This window comes from Aedes albopictus, chromosome 3, assembly GCF_035046485.1.
Source record: "Aedes albopictus strain Foshan chromosome 3, AalbF5, whole genome shotgun sequence".
NCBI classification, from domain to species: Eukaryota; Metazoa; Arthropoda; class Insecta; order Diptera; family Culicidae; genus Aedes; species Aedes albopictus.
This window is the reverse complement of record NC_085138.1, coordinates 186343416-186364368: the sequence shown is the minus strand read 5'-3', so window position 1 is coordinate 186364368 and position 20953 is coordinate 186343416. Positions and strand designations below refer to the sequence as shown.

General features: G+C 40.3%; 1 protein-coding gene and 1 long non-coding RNA gene across 6 annotated transcripts in view; one reads left to right on the top strand and one right to left on the bottom strand.

Moving 5' to 3' along the window:
- The first annotated feature begins 2182 nt into the window (after window positions 1–2182).
- Window positions 2183–13536, top strand: LOC109429188 (uncharacterized). The gene is made up of 7 exons (XR_009998733.1): window positions 2183–2432; window positions 2732–2800; window positions 8050–8783; window positions 9018–9077; window positions 9483–9526; window positions 9800–9866; window positions 10084–13536. It is a non-coding gene; the product is annotated as an uncharacterized LOC109429188 (long non-coding RNA).
- LOC109429189 (protein TANC2) overlaps window positions 13326–20953 on the bottom strand; it is a 453344-nt gene continuing 445716 nt past the window's right edge. For all 5 annotated transcript variants that reach the window (XM_062856594.1, XM_062856595.1, XM_062856597.1 and 2 more), the window contains 5 exons: window positions 18101–18442; window positions 15610–18036; window positions 14874–15225; window positions 14554–14809; window positions 13326–14421 (listed from right to left, as the gene is read on the bottom strand). In XM_062856594.1, the coding sequence (XP_062712578.1) occupies window positions 14074–14421; window positions 14554–14809; window positions 14874–15225; window positions 15610–18036; window positions 18101–18442 (3725 nt within the window). In that variant the 3' untranslated portion in view covers window positions 13326–14073. The remainder of the gene's footprint in view (window positions 14422–14553; window positions 14810–14873; window positions 15226–15609; window positions 18037–18100; window positions 18443–20953) is intronic.

The window sequence follows — 20953 nt, the reverse complement described above, 5'->3', positions numbered from 1 at the left end:
ATACAGCTGTAACTCTGCAATAGATACATTAAAATTGCTATAATTTGGCCTAATAACATCTTAAGATGTGTTCGTTTCACTCACAAAATTTCATGTGAATCGATGCAGTACTTTTTGTTGTAGCAATGAAGGAGTAGAATGTGCGCCATTGAATTTTGTACAGCCCCTAGTTTTGCTTGTTAGCGCTGTAACTTTTGAATTTGGCTAAGGAAATGGCTGAAATTTTGAACACAAACCTCTCAAACTACATTTGTTGCATAGGCAAAATTTCAAAAAATCGATACACTATTAACAATTTTATAGTCGAAACATGTATTGGGACTGAACGTGATTTTAGCCCCTCAAACAGCAATTGATCAGCACACTTTGTTGTTTCAATTGTAGTATTGAAAGTACTATACCAATAATCATCAAATTTTGCAGGCATAACATACACATAATCGACTACCTTCTGTGAAAATTTCATGAACATTATTGGCAAAGAATTTCAAAAGTTATGAATAGACAAACATCGCACATGAAAAACATGAAACATTTTCACTAACAGTCACCCCTATCAACAGCAGTAGCTTTCAAACCAATTGATTAAAATTGCTAAAATTTTGCAAGAAAGTGTCTCTATAAGTATCATAACTGCTAACGAAATTTCATAATTACCATCACAGAACTTTGAACTGTAGCGCAAAAGAACCATCTATTATGCGAATGAAAATTGGTCATGATTGTACAAAATGCTTAAAACCATGTCTATTTGTTTTTCATCCATAGTTAAAAGTAATGCATCGATTTATATGAAATTTGGCAAAAATAATAAGCATATACCAAAGAGTGCTCAGCCAATTTTCTGGCCAATTTTATCGATTCATTACAGAACTACAGCCGTACTTGTGTGTCCCGATTATTGCGGATACAGGCTTTATCCTTAACTTCTCTCAGCGTGGGAGTTGGTTCGGTCCCGTCCTCTGCTGCGCCAACATAGTCATAACCTCCGCTGCCTTGATCCAACGTGCCTACATTCTCTTCGCCATTCAGGTGTTCGTCGAAGTGCTGTTTCCACCTTTCGATCACCTCACGTTTGTCCGTCAGGAGGCTCCCGTCCTTATCCCTGCAGATTTCGGCTTGCGGCACGTAGCCTTTGCAGGATGCGTTGAGCTTCTGGTAGATAGTAGTAATTGATACCGGCCATGAGGTGCAAAAATTAATTCGATCATTATTGGTCGGCGACTAAATAGACAGGAATTAGATGACCCTACTCAACAGATGTTGAAGTTTCATTTTGTAAGACAAATTTTTATTCGGCATCCCATAAGTATCCGTCCTAACAGTTGTCTCCATATCTCTCTTTCTCTCCCCCATTCCCCAACCCTCTAGGTTAAGGTCCTGAAGAAGCCGCGCTTCGATCTGGCCAACCTGCTGGAGCTGCACGGTGACGGTGGCGGCAAGGGAGCCGAAGTGTCGACCGGAGCTGCCGAAGGTGGTGTCACCATCGACCGCCCCGAGGGCTACGAACCACCAGTACAGGAGTCGGTTTAAGGCCCAGTTAGGTGGGAGCATCATCCTTAGAGTAAAGAGAAGAAAATTTCCGTTTGCGTAAGACCTGTTGTGAAGCAAGCCAGAAAAGAAAACAGTGAAGTAGAGAAGATGAGGAGAGCGTGAGGAAATACAACCGAAACTGTTGTACAAAATTTGTTGTTTCGTTTTTGAAGTGTTTTTAATTCGGTCACATGCCCTAACTTGTAACGTTTCATACTCCCTCGGAATTCTCTGAACGGAACAAAACAGGTTAGTATGAAAAATCGTCTAGATGATTCACTAACGTTATTTACTTTCAGAGAAATTGAAAAAATCGATATTTGCTTAGAAGTTGGGAACGTTGCTGCAAAACAAAAAGGTAAATATCAAGAAGCATTTTTTCGTAATATTTTTAACATAAATCTTTATGATGATCTGATCATTCCATTAGTTATTTCTCGTCTCTGAATTATTTACAATAATTATGAACGAGTCGCATGATTTCGACTGACTTATCAACATAGGGATTATTCAATTTTCCAGGACTAATGACCAATGTACTAATCTGCTGCTTTTCTTCTCTTTTGCAGATTTGCTTTCATAATGAGAGAACATGATTCCTACAACAACAAAAGAAACAGGTAAGATTACACTCAAACTCTTGAATTTCACACCTTTCACAACTTATATTCTGTGATGATTACCAACTCAGCTCGCTTTGATAGAAACATGAAGAAAACTTGTTCCTATAATTCCTACGCATTAAATTATACACTGAAGCCGTAATCATTGCACATTAGCAAGTTCCGACTGCTCGAGAAAGCTATTATATTTGGTGGATATTTTTCAATTACAGGATCTTCCCATGTCAAAGATTGACTGAGAAACGGAAAAGGATGCATTTTCCAGAGTTAATCAAGGTACGTATTTTTACAATTTTGAAGTCTCACGATCACATTGGATTGATATTTTACAATGGACTAGAAAGAGACAAATCCGCATCGTCAAAACCATTCTGTTGTAACCATCTAATGTGATCGTAGCCTAACAATTCTTTTTAAATGATGATCTCCAACTCAGCTCGCTTTGATAGAAACATGAAGAAAACTTGTTCCTAATTCCTACGCATTAAATATTAGAACTGAATTGCACATCATCGCTTGTAGTAAACTGTTAGAAAACGTTCAAGATGTTAAAACATGATTTTTTCTTGTTTCAGATTTTTTGTTTCCTGTTGGATGTTGCACGCAGAGACTATACCAGCTTACATTGCACGGAGTCACAAAAGGTATGTAACGGTGTATACTAGTTTACATTTTAATTAATTTAAAGAACCTGTACTTAAGACCGGTTGCATTGTTTTATTGGTGAGTACTTCTCGCTGAGACCGGCCCACTATTTACACCTTGGGCTTTAAGAATGTTGAAGGTGGCGATTGATCAAAAATGTACGGCAACCTAGCTTGGTTTACTAGTGACCTTGGTAAACAAAAAAAAATATTCACATTTCGCATCTAGAAGAGTGTACGAGCTGTTTTTGTGAATGTTATACTGTTACACATTTTTGGTGTAGTCTGGAAATTATGTACTTATGAGTTGGGTAAAAAAAATAATTTGGACATGTATATAATTTGGACATGCACTGCGATGAATGTATTGTTCCAGAGAGCTAATAAAAGTAGATACTTCTTAATATCGATTATTGGATCAAACAGACCCTATTCTGGTGACTTACGTTGAAAATACGCTTAACAATTAAGAATTTACTTCAACATTATCGAAAATGTAAATTATTTCACTAAAACCCTTCAAATGCACAGGTATGCAAGACGACATACACATCACAGTCATATCCAATATTCACCCCAAATTCGTTGAAATAATAATTGTAAGAAATTTAAAAGCCTTATTGCAATGAAAAATGTTCAATAAAGAAGCATTAGGCAGCCAATCTCTTAACATTCATCTAGAACGCTTAAAAAAGGAGGTGTCCAAAATACATTGCATGTTTTCTACTGTTAATATATTTTGGTCATCTGAAGAACTACATGGTGGTGCTGTGGAATTGAATACTTGGAGGCGTATTTTGTGGGTCTGGCAATATTTCTTCGATTTTAACAAAAAAAAAAAACTGTAATAATTATCAAAATAGATGCCCGTTAAGCGGAGAAATTGATTATTTGCAAGAAAATATTTGTTAATTTATGCTACTTCCATGATTTAGCAGTATTCATGGCTAAACATTGAGATAATTGCCCTGTCCAAACTATATATACCTGAGGGTGTCCAAAATGCAATTCTAACAGGCGATTGGATATTGTGATTTTCTCAGATTAAAATGCTTTCGTTAAGGTTTTTGTCACCAGGAACGCAAAGTACAATCATATTAAAAGCGTATTAGTAACTTTGCGAAATAACCAATTGCTTTCTAAGGAAGCTAGGGGACGTTGTCCTCAGCCTGTCCAAAATACATGAATTACCCTAGGTCTTACACATTCTAGGTGCTGAGCGTATTTGAAATCTGAATCCACTAATGAAAAGCTGGAAGTTTCAGCTTTTTTAAAACACTAAAAAAGTTTCAGTGGTTGACTGAAATAGTGTTAAACATGAGTACAATCTCTCAGTTAAAAACTGTGGAAGTGCTCATAGAACACTAAGCTGAGAAGCAGGCTTTGTCCCAGTGAGGACGTTACGCCAAGAAGAGAGGATGAGTACAAGCAAAAATGACGGAAGAAAAAATCGCCGTTAAAATGCCCTGGAGCACTCCTGGAAACCCATGGGACCTCTTCAACTTCTTGGAACGCCCCTGAAACCCCTTCAAAACCCCTGGATAGCTCATGAACCCCCTGGAATGTCCTGAAATACTCCTGGGACCCCCTTAACCCTCTCTTTCCCATGGTAGCATAGGTGATCCACTACTTTGCACTATTCATACAAATACATGATAAATTAGATCATTTCCATTTTTTTCATCAGATGTTTGTATATGTTTAATGAACTACTATGCCAAGGTTGGTTAAAATTTCTCTGCTCGTTTTTGTTCTAGAGCTAAATGATTTAGTAAAGGTCGGTATTTTTTCTATTTTAATTCAAACAATATTTAAATGTTCAATATTCCGAAACCTGAACATTATTTTAAACGGAAAAAAATACTAGCATGCCCTGTAGTATGTATATTAGCAGAATAAAATACCGTTTCACAAACAAGTTGACGATAAAACACTAATTTAATGAACAAACATGTGGATCATCAGTGATCCATTGGGAACATAACGACATTTTTATCCTTCCTGATCTAACCTGTTGCTTGTTAGCATGTTTGTTTACATCCAAGAAATTTGCCATTGTTAATAGTGTTTCATACATAAATGTCATTATTTCATATAATATTACCTATTTATCGCCGGCAATAAGTCGCAGATGAATCCAGGAGGGTATATATGATAAAGAGAATCCATAGATTCGAAGTGAATCTAATAACAACTACTTATGATAACTGCAAGAAGTGCGACAAGTTTCATTATATTTTACAGAAGGGCTAGATTAGAATCTCGAAATAAATTAAAGGTGTAATGGACGATTTATAAATATTAAGTTTTTGAAAAAAAAAACAATATACAAATAAAAAAATTAAATTTATATATGTGCCTTCAGTGCATCGATCTTCCCAATGGATCACAGGTGATCCACCCCGAAAATCAAATTTTTCATTTCTAACGATATTTTGGAGTAAAACTATACATCTTTTGTTCTGGTGATTTGTTTAAAACCCATTTAATCTATTTTTAATTGTCAAAAAACCTCGTGGGAAAGAAAGGGTTAATACTATGAATACCTTTGCAACACCTCTGGAAAGTCTTTGGAACCCCTTGAAAAGCCCTAGAACCCTCCTGAAGCCCTCTGGAACACCCCTCGGATATCCATGGAACGCCCCCTGAAACCTCTTGTAAAGCACGATAAGGTAAAGTGAAAAAAATATCGGGCAGTTATGCTAACAGCTTGGGTTACTTTACGCCTGGGATCCACGCACCAATGCGTGAACCCTTATTTAAAAATTAAAAAATCCCAAAAACGCTTCCCCCCTTATCCCCACATTGGCCTGCAACCTGACCTAGCAGGCGCCATAGGCCTTTTCAGGTGACAGATCCGTGTATGCCACTGTTAACAACTGCCGAACAAAGGCGCAAACGCTGAATTGTCAGTTTCATAGGAGAAATGTCAAAGATCCCCAAAATCAGCTGATTTTAGACGTCAAATGAAAAGGCGTATTGTCGCCTTAAAAATAGAAGATCATCAACACCCAAACACTGAAGATGTATGTTGGTCCCAAGCAGCTCTCTCATTCACACTTAAATTCAGAAGTTGATCTCGGTAAACGGTTTACCGAGAATCCAACAGCTGATATCTCGGTAAAATATTTACTGATTCTCGGTAAAAATTTTACCAAGATTTCGGTAAACCATTACCGAGTCTCGGTGAACTTTGCCAAGATCTCGGTAAAAAGTTGGATTACCGAGATCTCGGCAAAGTTTTAACGACATCTCGGTAAAACTTTTACCGAGGTTCAGTAAAAAATATTACCGGATTCTCGGCTGTTGGATTCTCGGCAATCCGTTTGCTGAGGTCGGCGACTTAATTTAAGTGTGTTGGTTCCTTGTGTGAGTGTAGCTGGTCTGGCGATACTGGAGCAGCAACTACGTGACCGCAATCATTTTCCAAAAAGGGATATTGCGATTTTTTTTTCGACTTAGACTTTGATGCGATAAATTTCGTCGTACTCATATTTCGCTTTCGATTTCGCTGTTAATCTCAGTCGCAGGGTTTTTGCCACTCGCCCGATAATGTGACAGTTTTCGCCGGCCGTCTCAATGTTTACCATTAAGGTCTTTTGTTCTCGGTCCACCAGCTGGTCATGTTTACACAACAAAACCAGCTGGTTCACCGATGTTTACGTTCATCCTTATTGTTCTCGGCTACCAGCTGTTTATGTTTTCATAACAAAATCAGCTGGTTTCGCCTGAATCGGGGAAAGGAGGCAAAAATGTGTCATAAATGTTAGGTTAGTACCATATTAGGGCGAGTTCAATTTCGTCGCCAAAGTCTGATTATTCGTAAAAAATACAATATATCAGGCCAAACATGTATAAAGGTCATATCTGCAGAAGAGAGGTTCTCTTTGGTTTCCCTCTCTTTCGTTAATATCTCAGCTGTTTATTTGTATTATGGTTGTTTCATTGCATTGAACGATGGTCAAAACAATCGTCTTTTAATTTGTACTGCAAAAATAGTTGAAAAGTGTACCATAACTTTGCAATAATTGAAAGAGAAAGTGAACAAAGAGAGTCTCTCCTCTGCAGATAGGACCTATTGCAATGTTTGGCCTGAATATAGTATCTCTAACACTGCCCTCACTGATGAAGATAATATTACATAGTGGGTACTAACGAAAGATAGTTGTGATAATTATCATTAATAGCGATAATTTTAGTAACTGTCGTTAAGACGTTATTAATTCGATTTATTTCATGAACACAACTGAATGAATATTGTGTGAAAGTCAAAATGCCAAATAGATTTATGCATGCATTACATTTTATCTTTAGGTGTGACAGGTATTTGGTCGAGCTATTGAAAAAAAATATTCTGGATTTATAAGTACAGTAGACGTTCGCTCGGTACAAACGCTTTTCAACTGCAAGTCCGCTAAGTGCAACAATTTTGCAATTGGCTTCTTTAACGGTGTTGAGATAATTCGATATTCTGAATCTGCATGTCAAACTGAGCCGAAATCCAAATTTTCATGAATTTTGGAGTCCGGGAACCTATTTAAAAATCAATTTGAAGTTTGTATGGGAGCGATTTGTCGAATCACCCCTCGTTGCAGTTTGTACTGGGAGGAGCTGTCAAAAGGTAATTTCAAAATATCTCTTTGAAATTGATTTTAGGTACCAAAACAAAGTTCTAAAAATCTGAAAAAAATCATAGTGACTCAGAAAAAGGTGCTCTTTCGTATAAAATCAAAAAATCAATATATTTTTCAAAATTTAAAAACCCAATTATTGCACCGCTATCCGTCAAAATGAAATGTCAACAGCGATGTGATGTTTTACAAATGCACTTTTGTTGCAATGCGATGTTTTTCGTATGCACATTAGTTGCATTATGCAGCAACTAACGGTAATGTGACGCCTGTCAGTTGTTGCAGTTATCAAATTCCATTCGGTAAGTGAAACGTAAAAATGTTGCACTTATCGAACGTCTACTGTAAAATGTTTCCAACAGATCACTAAAAATTGGGCCAATTATCAACAGTTTCATCGAACACTCTTAATTAAACAGCACCGGTCATTTAGTACAACGTTTCAAATGTGATGATTACTTACTCAGCTCGCTTCGATAGAAACATGAAGCAAACTTGTTCCTAATTCCTACGCATTAATTATTAGAACTGACGATGTGTTCAAATCCTAAAACACCGTTTTAGGATTCATTTAACAAGTGTTATTAACACGATTTCTCTATTTTTCTTTTCTTTCAGTTTACCAAAATGACCCTTTCCAGTTTTTGGCGTTCGAGTTTAAACGGTAAGAAAAGTTCATTTCTGAATGCTTATCATGAGAATCAAAATGATGATACCGATGACGAGACTGACACGGATTCATACGGCATTTGACGCTTCCGTGTTTTACGGAAGCAAAATGTTACGAATTCGTTTAAGATTATATTGGCGGCTGATTCGATTGGTTCTAATGCGTTTCGAGCGAGTCCGAAGAAAAGAACAAACATTAATAGTTGTTTTTATCTTTATTTCCAGAGAACCACAATAGTTGTTGAATTCAGTTTCAACAGTAGAAACCCTTTCCTCGGATTAAGGTTAGTATTTTTCATCAAATGGCTTATAGTTTAAAAAATCTACGCTAATATTTCACAAGTTCAAAAAGCATTGAGGTTTGTGAAAAAGCTAGTTGAATTATTAATTCAACCTTCGAACGATATCAGTTTGACAAGTTTTGCAAAATCGCCCAATGCTTTTATGTGGCTTTTGAAATTTTAGTCTTGGACACTTCATGATGATTACCAACTCAGCTCGCTTTGATAGAAACATGAAGAAAACTTGTTCCTAATTCCTACGCATTAATTTAGCTACTGATGCTATTGTAAATCCAAAGACACGGCTCTAGGTTTTGTCCATCAACTACAATGAAGTTTTTCTTCTTTTTTTTTTGTAGATACACAAACTGGTCACATCTGGTTGGCGTTCGATTTCGAAAGGTAAGCACATTCATTCAATTAATCAAAACATCTCAAGCATACTCAAAATGATGATACCGATGACGAGACTGACACGACTTCACACGACATCCATTGTTTCTGTGTTTTACGGGAACAGGACGTTACGAAGTCGTTCAAGATTATATTGGCGGCTGACTTTGTTGGTCTTAGCACAATTATCGCAAGATCGAGGAAAATGAACAAATTGTAATATGTTTTTCTTGTTGTTTCCAGGAAATCAGGGATAGCTGAAATCGAGTTTCAGCATTGCTGATGGTCTTTTCACTTGAAAAGGTAAGGGCTCTTGTCATACGTTATTTGAATTATTTAATGAATCTGAACTAATATTTCACAAGTTTTGATAAGCATTGGGCAAATTCACGTAAACACGTTATGATCATTTTAAGTTAGATTTCCCTTTGATAGGTCAAACATACTATATTTGAAGTTGTTTGGTAAAACCAATAGTTTTGAAAATCGCTCAATGCTTCCTGGATTTCTGAATATTAGTTCATTCACCCATCGTAAACACTTTTCGTGATGATTACCAACTCAGCTCGCTTTGATAGAAACATGAAGAAAACTTGTTCCTAATTCCTACGCATTAATTTAGTTACTGACGTTACCCAATCCCTATCCGTCACAACCAGAAAACCAATCGCACTTGTTTTAACACAGTCTCATTTCTTTTAATTTCAGACTTATCATGGAATGACTATTGTGGCAAGTGATCCACCTAAAAGGTAAATATATGTTTAACTTATTCATTTCATTTTAAAAGAAAGAACATAAATTCCCACACATCACGAGCAAAATCCAATGATGATACCGATGACGAGACTGAAACGAAATCATACGACATCCAATGTTTCTGTGTTTTACGGAGACAGGATGTTACGATTTCGTTTAAGATTATACTGGCACCTGATTCGAATTTGCTCAAACGTTGTTTGAATTGTTCGTTAGCTATGGTTTTGGTAAACGCTAATTTGTACATTTTCTTATTACAATTCCAGTGGAGATATGGTCTTCTATCACATGCCATGTAGAATACCAGGACATCAGTTACAGATTTCTCAGTAGGTAAGCATCCTATTCTCACCTTTAAAAATTCCACTATGTACGAACGATTTTGTGATGATTACCAACTCAGCTCGCTTTGATAGAAACATGAAGAAAACTTGTTCCTAATTCCTACGCATTAATTTAGCTACTGATTTGTATTCATCCATATCATTCATCGAACAAAACTTGCGGAACATCTCACTAATAATCTGAATCTCTCTCTGTTCTTTTGCAGTGATGTAATCTAGTGCATTTTCTTTGTCAATTTGTGGGCTGGATCTCCCATACCAGGATTCGGGCACAAGGAATATGATCTTAATGAGTCTCATTGGATTTCAGCAGAATGGTAGGCATCCACTAAAATGCAAATATTCATATTTGATTTTACGGTGATGTGTAAGATTAATGAGATTCAAAATGTCGTGCCTGTTGGTAGAAATGACATTTAGCGTATCTCTTATTCTTACTCGTTACACTGTCACTATCAATGAATGGCCAACTGGCTAACACTAGAATATTAAAAAAAAAGTGATCCAGTTCATTTTGGAATATGTTTCACATTACAACTCAGATACACCTTTTCTTTGTGTTGGTTTTGGTCGAATAAACACTGAAACTAAACTCGCCCAGGCTCGTATTTCTTTCCAGATATCACAGTTTTTCCTTGTAATGTGTACTATCACAGGGAGTGAGGTTTCAATTTTTAATGATATACATATTAAACTGGTTGTTCGGAGGTTCTCAAGGCGTGAGTCCGACGGTTGACGAACAGGACTATAATCTAGATCTAGAACAACAATTTCAGTCAGAAATGATTTGCCGAACAAAACAAGTATGATCGACCTTGGACAAATGGATGTTGGAGGTGGCACACCCTAGTGCAACATCAACGTGGTGGCGATGGCATGCGTGACGATGTGGTTGCTAATGGCAACATAGGTTTGAATTTTAGTCGTTAACATAAAAATCGATCGCAGCACCCTGGTTGACCCGCCGAATTGAGAAGCAGAAGCCGTTCCTGAAAATACAGCTCAGGTTAGAAGTTCCCTGTTTTCCGGAAGCTGTCTGAAGATGGAGTGGGCACGGATCGTGAAGCTGACGAACACGAACTACGTAGCGTGGTGCTTTTCGATGCAAGCACTGCTACGACGCGAGCAAATGTGGAAGTATGTCGACCCCGGAACTCCCCCGAATCCTGTGACGGACGCGTGGCTTGAAGGAGACGAAAGAGCGCTGGCCACGATCCAACTGACGGTGGATGAGAGCCAGTACGGGATGATTCGAGGTAAAACCACGGCGAGGGATACTTGGGCGGCATTGAAGGACCATCACCAGAAGGCATCGCTGGGACAGAAGGTAACGTTGTTGAAGCAGATTACGAACCAGAATTACCAGTGCGATGAGGACATGGAGCGGTATCTGGCGGACATCGAAAAGTTGTACGTCCGGCTTGAGAACTCTGGCTTCTGTTCGGTCAAAATCAGAAAGTTTCGGTTACATTGACAGACGTCCTTTATGCTCCTGCTCTGAAGGAGAATTTGATTTCGGTTTCGAAACTTGCAACGAAAAATGTTAGAACAGAATTTGTTGCGCACCAGTGTCGGTTGATTTTCGGCGGTAATGTGATCGCGACTGCTGATAATGTTGGTGGATTGTATGCTCTGAACGTGGTGAAAGAGCGTGCGATGTCCATGGATTCCGAGGGTGTGGCTGCTCGGAATTGTCGCCGTAAGCATCGTAGAAACAATGTTCACAACGAAGGAGTCATCAGCAACGAGGAGTTGGCGCATAACGAGATAGTGAAGAATTCAATTTCTGGTGGTCATGATGATGACAAATTTTATGACTGCGATTCAACTACGGAGACAGTTGATGTTGAGGAGGAGTGTTGGAGGTGGCACACCCTAGTGCAACATCAACGTGGTGGCGATGGCATGCGTGACGATGCGGTTGCCAATGGTAACACACGTTTGAATTTAACTCTCGAGCGATCGCGCTGTTGTATTTTGTACAACATGTTTAAAAAATCTCGCTTTCTGTACTCAGCATTAGCGTGGTGCTGACGCAGGTAGCCAACCGCGCGAGTTACGGAAGGTTAAGTCGTTAATGTGAAAATCAATCGCAGCAACCTGGTTGCTTTTATGTACCTCTTGTATGTTGAATTGAAATAAATCTTTCTCTTTGCGTTCAGTCTTGTAGTAGAAAAGACGTGTTTTCATTTTGCTCCCAAACCTGGTTCAGACTCTGCTAGTCCTCGAACATTTTGAGCTATACCTCTATTTATATGATAAAATATGCGATTTTGGGCTTTTTTGATAGCAAGCCATTAAGCATGGAAATATTTTTTTTTTTCAAGCAATCAACGGGTAATTTGATCAATCAACATCTAAATTAACGACCCATGCAAAATATTTCATTTTACAAAATCAAACTTGATAGTTTTAAGCGATTTATGTTGGGTACGATATTTCCCATACACTGAACGAAACCCCCCGCCCAGGATCGACTGAGAGGCGATACGATCACGCCCCTTAACGACATTCGGTCGGAAACCGTATGGTCCACCGACCGAATGATGTCATCCTAAAACCGGATGACAGTGATTTGAAAATAGAATGTCGACCATATGGTCGAGCAACTTTGTTTTTTAGCGATTGATAACAATAATGTCACCGCTAACTTTCTCAAAAAAGTTTGTGCTTAGTGGCCAGGATGCCCTCGCGGGCACCTTTTTCAAAAACGATGTCATGTCCACGATAGGACATGCGACGCATAATCGTCAACGTCCCGAGTGTCACGATCAAGGAACTTGTTACGCTATTGATGAATAAATTCGATGCATCTGTGTAGCCTTCGCTCTGCAACTAATATTCATTCACATAGCGTGCGTCGTCTCCTACGCGCATAAGATGATCGTCATCTGCTTTTTAGGATGATTGCCGTATGACTGATTCGTCATTCGAAAACACGATTTTGGTAATTTGGATTGGATGGTCGGACAAATCAGTCGATTTTCGGGATGGGGTTTTTGTTCAAGGTACCAGTCACCCTCCAAAAGTTGCATGCAAGTTTACATACTAACTAACATAAAATGCTTAAATCTATTAAATTTGATTTGGTAAAACGAAATATTTTGCATAAGTCGTTAATATAGATGTTAATTGACCAATTTACCTTTTGTTTACTTAAAAAAATATGTCCATGCTTAATGGCTTGCAGTCAAAAAAGCCCAAAATCGCATTATTTGCCCCATACATTGAGGTATAGCTCAAAATTGTGACGTGCTGGAGCAAATCTGAGCCCAGATTCGGGTTCAGCAACCCAAAATCTGTCAGAGGCACATGAGTGTGCTCTTGAGACAAAAAAAATGTTGCACTGTGTAATAGGTTTACTCAGTTGGGACGTCACGCCATGAAAAAAACAAGATATACCCATAAGTTGTGTAAATAATTGTGATATGATTGATACACAAGTAAGTTATTAAGATTTCAGATGCTTTATTGTTACTTTTATTGGGTATTTTATAAAAAAATATTGTTTATTATATACAAGCACTCAAAATAATTTAATTATAATCTAAGTAGGCATTATACCAGTTATGTAAACCATTTTCTAAGTCCAAAACATGCATATAAATAGTATAAAGTTTTTTTCTGCTTGTCAACATTCCATTCAAAGTATGTACATTACCTACATTGCATGTATGGCTAACAGAATTTAGAAAAAAAAAAATCTAAAAATGCTTCAAGTTACATGCAGTACAATTGAAAAATCTCTGTGGTTGTTCCTCTTGAATAAAACTCTCTCGTACACTGTCTAACCGCATAACTGTCCCACATGAATATAAAACCCAACAAAGACGGGATTGATATGCAATTACAGACAGTAGGTATAGGCTCGGAGCAAAACGTATGCTTCAATAAATTATGATGGATGTTGGACGATTCTAAGCTAGTTTGAATACGCTGCACAAAATGTTTGTCAAAGGAATTACATGTTGCAATAGTATTGTGCACTTTTAGTGCTACATATTAAATAGTAGAGAAGTCGAGAAGGAAAAATGTAGTAGGTCGAAACGAATTTATTACCCTAATGAAAGCTAACACACTAAGGGTTTTATTGCATTGCGAATGATGATTTGCATTAGTCTTTTTTCGATTTTACGTTTTTTCGTTACATTTCTTAAACTAATGTTTAATCGTATATTAAGTATTATTTTCAATAACTACAAATCTGTAATTATGTCCATGCCTTCGGCGACGGATCGGCTGCTGTGCACGGAACTAGACCTGGTACTGATGTCGCCGCCCAATCCACTCAGGGCGGAAGCATGTCCTGCTTCCGCCAGAGTTTGCATGTGACGCTTCTGTAAGTCGCTGTGCAGTCGGGTGAGCGTTTCCCGTATTTCCAAGGACGTGGATTGTGCCTTCGTCAGAGCCAAACCGGCGTCCCTGAGGGCTTCCCCGTAGTTGCCGTACTCCATGAGAGCCTTCGATCTGGCGTAGTATCCGTCATAGGCGTTCGGTTTGATTTCGATTGCTTGGGCTGCTAGCTCAACTGCTTCCGCGACATCCTGGGTAAGAATTTAGGAAAGAGATTCTATTTAACATTCTTGGTTTTCTCAAAGGTGTTGTATTTGATATACAAGATCGCACATAAAATTTTCGTTAGTTGTAGTTGTAGCTAGTTGTAACTAGGTACTTACGTTCATTTTCCGCTTGCAGCGTGACAAATTGAGCATAAAGTTGAATTTCAGCTGTTGGAAGGTTGCGTTATTGGCCGAATTGTTGTTCGTATCGGCTGAGTACAAAGCTGACTGGTCGGAACCACTGTCACCGTTGGCAAGCGACGTTGAAGGGATTTTCTTCAAAGCGTACTGATAACGATGGGAAGCTTCTTGCAGACGGTTTTTACGATACAAGGTGTTTCCATCTTCGAGGAGTTTATTCAAGAGTATGAGCCTGCAAAGAGTAGCATAAACTTGAAAGTGATAAGCTTCTGATATTGAAGGGCTTCATAACTTACATTATTTCTGATTTCCCATTGGCCATTGCCCAAGTAGCAGGTCCCAGCTTGGCTCCTCGTTTCAGGAAGACTTGCACCACCTGAACGTTGCGACAGGCAATTGCGCGATCCAACGGCCGCATGCCGTTTATATCCACGTGTTCAATTTGCGCTCCATGGTCCAGTAACATTTGGACCAGTGCGGCAGATCCCTGGTAGGCGGCTAAATCCAGCGGAGTTCTGCCAGTGCTGTCAGCATGTTGTTTGTCTGCATTTCTCTCCAGCAAGCATTTGGCAGCCTGTTGCTTTCCTCGAAGGCAAGCCCAGCTTAAAGCGCTGAGGCCATCCTTATCTAACGTACCAAGGGATGCTCCTACAGACGTAAAAAATTATATTAGTTATTAGAAATCGAATATGTATATAATATATATCATAGGGTATCGCGCCACTTGGGCGGTGGCTTCTATATTCGTCTGTTTTCCACTATAACTCAGTCAATTTTGAACCAATTTACTTGAAATGTTGTACACGGGTAGATACTATACCTATCTCACCGCATTCCAAAAATTGTGTCAATTGGTTCAAATTTGACTGAGTTATAGCGGAAAACAGACTGAAAATAGAAGCCACCGCCCAAGTGGCGCGATTCCCTAGGTGTACTAAATAAATGAATAAATAACTTATAGAAACAAATCGGAGGAAAAATTTAGTGCTGGGCAGAACCAAAGTGGATTTTTATGGTGGTTAATGTACTAACCTCTGTTTAACAGCAGTTCGATGATTCCAACATGTCCCTCTTCGGCTGCGACCATTAAAGCCGTTTTTCCATTGCTGTCCGTTTGTTCGACATCCGTTTGGCTCTGCAGTAGCCTCTCGACTATTGCCCAATGACCTTCTTTCACTGCAATCAGTAGAGGAGACTGTTCTTTGCGATTTCGAACGTCAGTTGATCCTCCGCGACTGAGCAGGATTGTCACCGTTTCCGTGTGTCCATTGGTACACGCTGTAGTCAGGGCAGTTTCACCGGTTATGATATCCAATCGGTTCACTTGAACCTCACCCATGTCCAGGAAATCCTCGACAATCTCCGTGTTCCCTTGACTGGCAGCGGCAATCAATGCTTGCTGAGCAGCCTGTTCCAGTGTCACGTCATTGCTATCCGGCCGTGGGTTCCAATCGCATGCCACAAGGTATTTGACAACCTTCAGCTTTCCCGTGATGGCAGCATGAACTAGAGCGCACCTCTGGGATGTGTCCGTCTGTCCAAGAGCACTGCCAGCGGCAACCAGTTGACGAACCACGTCGCAATGTCCTTTCGCCGAGGCGAGGATCAACGGTGTGCACCCTTGACTGTTGGTCTTCTCCACGTTGGCCCCGAACTCTAGCAGCAGGCTCACCATTGGTACTATTCCCTCGTGAGCCGCTATGCAAAGGACAGTTGCGCTGCCTAAAAAGCTGGTAATGTGATCTGGGGAAGCTCCGGCCAAAAGAAGTAACCTTGAAACCTTAATGTTTGGGCTGTATACATTGCGGAGGGTACACAGTGCAGAGGACACGCATCCGGTTACCGAGGACACCCAAAACGCTTGCAGATCTCTCGGAGATTGATGTTGAGGAGCAGCGCGGTAGAGATGGGCTTTCAGGATATGGTGACCTAGCTCGAGGGCTTGATCAGGATCTAGAGGAGCTTGCAGGCGAGATAGCCGCAGAGCAATGCCAGCATGACCATTCCTGAGATCACACATGAACTTGGTGCTTTCTGCGTCATCTCGTCTTATTAACCACTCCCTGAACGAGGGATGGAAGAACATGTACGTGTTGTCTATCCGCTTGATCAAGAAGCCTGTCAACGTTTTGAACCGACAGACAAACTCCTCCCAATCGATGTGTTCACCGCCTTCTCCTTCGACGATCAACGCGTTGACGGAGTAGAAGATTTCAGTCAATGTCAGTGGATAGAGAGCAGCCAAACAGACGCTCAAAATGCTGGAGATCTTGTCGTATGCGCTGGTCGTTGGAAAGCGTAGATTAAAGTTGAGTAAAAAGATTTGAGCCAATGAAACCGGCAACACTTTAAAACTGCTCGATTTGATCACCAAACTGCCACGTTCGATCAGATCTAATGTTAGCTTGGCGTAGAGGAAGGAACCTTTCGTAAGACTTAGCAAATGCTGCGCAAACTTGAAATGGAGACTGGTGTTGATGATTTCTTTGCCTCCGGCAATATTGTGCTGTATACTGGAACTTTGATTGATCCGGAATGTGATATATTCGAGGATATCTTTCTGCAGAGCCTCATTGCTGTTCCAATTGTCGAGACTCATCTTCGTATAAGGCAAGCCCTTCGTGAACTCGGACATTTGCGTTCGGATCGTAGCAATTACCTTCAACCACGAGGGGAAGTGTTCAGCCATCTTCTGCAGAAACGACGCAATGGTATCTCCGTGATCGGGCCTATGATATTCAGCTTCGCACAGTCCGTCGATCAAGATGACGCAGTTCTTTGGAGGTATTTTCCCTACTCTTCGCAGTGCAGACAATGGTTCTAGTATACCCATGACCATAGCTCGTTCAGGATCGGCTATACATTCTTTCACGCTAAGAACGTTCTGAAGAGCTTGTTCGCCAAGGAGAAACTCGTGGTATGCAGCTAGCTGCGGTGCCTGACACAGCTGAGCCGCCAGGGAGTGAATGAAATCGGGAATAAGGCAGGTTGAGTTGTTGTCCGCCTGGCAGAAGTGATAGGCCACCACGTGCGAAGCAAGATTACGCAATCTATCATGGGCAACGTTGATCTGGCAGTAGATGCCATCATTCTCCTGAATAGGCATCTCCTTGCGGCGTCCAAAACATGAGTATTCTACCAACTGCAGCAGTAGCGCTGTTTTCCCGGTTCCCAAGTTCCCATTCAGTAGAATACCAGGTGAGTCTGTAGACTGAACAGCGTTGGCCAGTTCTCTCACTAGCCAATGCCGTCCGACAAACAGTGGATCAGGCTCTTGAGTAGGTACTTCGAAGAACAACGGCTTCAACGTGAGTTGCTGTTGATGCTGACGGTATTGAGCAAATCGGATTTTTGGGTCGATCGGTCCTTTAATCTGTCCGGATCGGGCCGATCGTCTGACGGTCGTTTTTCTGGTTTTGAACAGTGCGAGGTCATCGATATTGCCACCACCTTGCGATGCTGTGAAATAAAATAGGTATTGTTAGGGATATCCAATTTCTAGTAAGACTTCTACCACACTTACTGGTAACCGAATGTCTCCGACTCATCGGACTGGACGAGGCGTTGCTCTGCTCCGATATGGACACGGACATCATGGAGCCAATCGAATCACAGCCGGTGTTGTAGTGGTTTGGTTCCTGGTGTAGCTGCAACGTCCGAGAAACGTCCGCCTCGGATGATCCGGTGAGCGTCGATACAGGACTGGTGTTGGTCGATGTAAGCGAACTGCACGACTGTATGGGGACACGCAGGTTGCGACGGGGGTTGTTCTCCAGGAAGAACCCGAGGCGTACTTGGAGCTCATCCTGAGAGGACTTTGATTTGCCATTGAGCAGTATGGGTTTTACGTTGCCGCCTTCGTCGTCTGCAAGAAAATGATTTCTGGTGTTAGTAAAGAGAAGGCTGTGTCTGAATACATTACTAACACATCCATCATGCAGTAATAATAAACCAAAAATAATTATTTCAAACATTATGAACAGTAAATAAGGAGAAATAGATATTCATACATGCTTATAATGTAGTATTACTATAAAAAATAAACATTTCAAACAGAAAAACTTTAACTCCAATATTATATAGGAAATCAATGCACATAACATAAACCCGGAGTAAACTGGTCTATTATTTGGTCCTAAACAGATGTCCAATATTTGAGGTCCTGGTTTCTATTAGCACACATTTTCTTGTGAGTGGTTCCACGAAGAAGACTGCAATTCTGCTTAGATTCATCAGATACTTCGCCACCGCTATAGGAGACTCTGTACGACACAATTTTGTTTGACTCAATTTGTTTGCTGAATTCAGCTTCTCGATTTGAGTCCAACAAGCGATAACTAACCTCGACCTAGAGCTGACCGAAGCAATTGCTTTATAGCAGTCTGACTAAATATCTGAACAAAAGTTTACTGCCCCTCTTCGCATGACAGCCCCATGTTGTTTCTAAAGCGAATCATATTTTTATCACTCTCAGGTATCTCAGGTATATCAGTAGGTCGGCTCCAGAGGCACGTTCTCCTCCATTTGGGAAATTTGTGCCATCGCCATGAACACGATCCTATTCATCGTTTACCTGAGGGAAAAGGGAAGGAAAAAAGGATGGGACAGGGGAAAGGACAGGTAAGGGAATAGGATCGTCATACACGCTAAGGCGTACCACAATGGGTTCACATAGCGTCCTTAAAAGGACACTATAATAACGCATAAGTGTACTACAATGGGTTCAAACAGCGTCCTGATGAGGGCACTGTGATAACGCATAAAGCTTAAAGAGAGTTTATAGCTCTTTACTACAGCGGGTCAAGAACAACAGAACGTCCTGAAGATTCAGGTTTCTGAAGTCAGTTTCACGTAATAAGTGCTTTCCGAGTACTCGAAAACGCGGTTGCGCAAAAACTGGACAGTTACATATTAAATGATACGAAGTTTCATAATCGGATTCACAGCTATCACATACAAATGAATCAGCTTGCTGAATATTCGCCATGTGATAGAATGACTCCAACGTACTTTACCTGTTCAGTCACATTGATTTCAGAATCAAAGAGACGTAAAGGACGAACACCATTACGGTTTCGCTTTTCCGTGAAAAGAACAATGTTTTACTCGGATTAACCGAAATGCCATATCGGCGGCACCAATCCTCAACTACCTGAAGGGCGCTTTGCATCAGATCGAAATGGGTGTTGATGCACATACCAACTAACAGTGTTAGGTAGTCGTCGGCTAAACCATAAGTAGAAAAACCGCTATTATTGAGTTGCCTCAATAGCGTATCTGCTACGAGATTCCACAAGCCAAGACTTCCCCTTTGGGGGCATCCACGAACACCCAATTTTCTAATCGCTGCTTGACGCAATATCGAGAAGAGATGTCGGTTGTTTGAACATTTGGTGAATCCAATTGGAAATCACTGATCACTGACCCCGTATGCGGCTTCCAATATGGCATCAAAAGGCACGCCGTCAAAGGCACCCTCGATATCAATGAAAAAACCCAAGCAGGATAGCTTGCGAGCGAATGCTTTCTCAATATCGTAAACAACCTTGTGTAAAAGAGTCACAGTGGTATACTTTCCAAATTGGTAAGCATGTTCACATGAGGAGGCACGTTGGCAAGATGGACATCACGGATGTGATGACCGACAATGCGTTATAAGCATTTCAGAAGAAAAAAGGGCAAATTGATAAGTCTGAAACTCTTCGCTTCTTCATACGACGCACGACCCACTTTCGGAATGAATTTTACTTCACTTTATCCCGGCAAGATTTGGGAATATACCCTGTAGCTAAACTGCAAACAACTAGTTTTTTTCAGAACATGTTTGAAATAATAAAATCCCTTCTGAAGCAAAATAGGATAAATCCCATCTGCCCCAAACTATTAAGTGCCCATTCAATCGATTCTGAAGTTATGATATTCCGAGCCGAAGCCAGAGAGTCATAACCACAAGAAAAGACATCAGGTTCATCGGAAGATGTGATATCGACACATCCGGGGAATTGTGTACCGAATAAACATTCCAAAACTTCCTCATCGGAGGGAGTGAAATCTCCATTTGGCAAATGAAGTTCGTTCACTTGAAAATCATTAGATTTTGTTCAATCGACTGACTTCACTCAAACTGGAAACATTTGTACAAAGATTTTTCCAGACGGATCGTTCAGCAGACCGAAGAGCTTTCTGGTAGGCCTTGCAAGCCGACCTGGAAGCCTTCGGACCAGTCGAACGTTGTCTGTTCCAACTATTTCTACATTGTTTCCTGAGCTTTGCCAGATCTGAGTGCCACCAAGGGGTTCTTCTTGTAGTCTTCACAGACCGCAGAGGGCAAGCTTCTTCGAAAGCTTCCGTGATGAAGGTCGTCGTAATATCAACG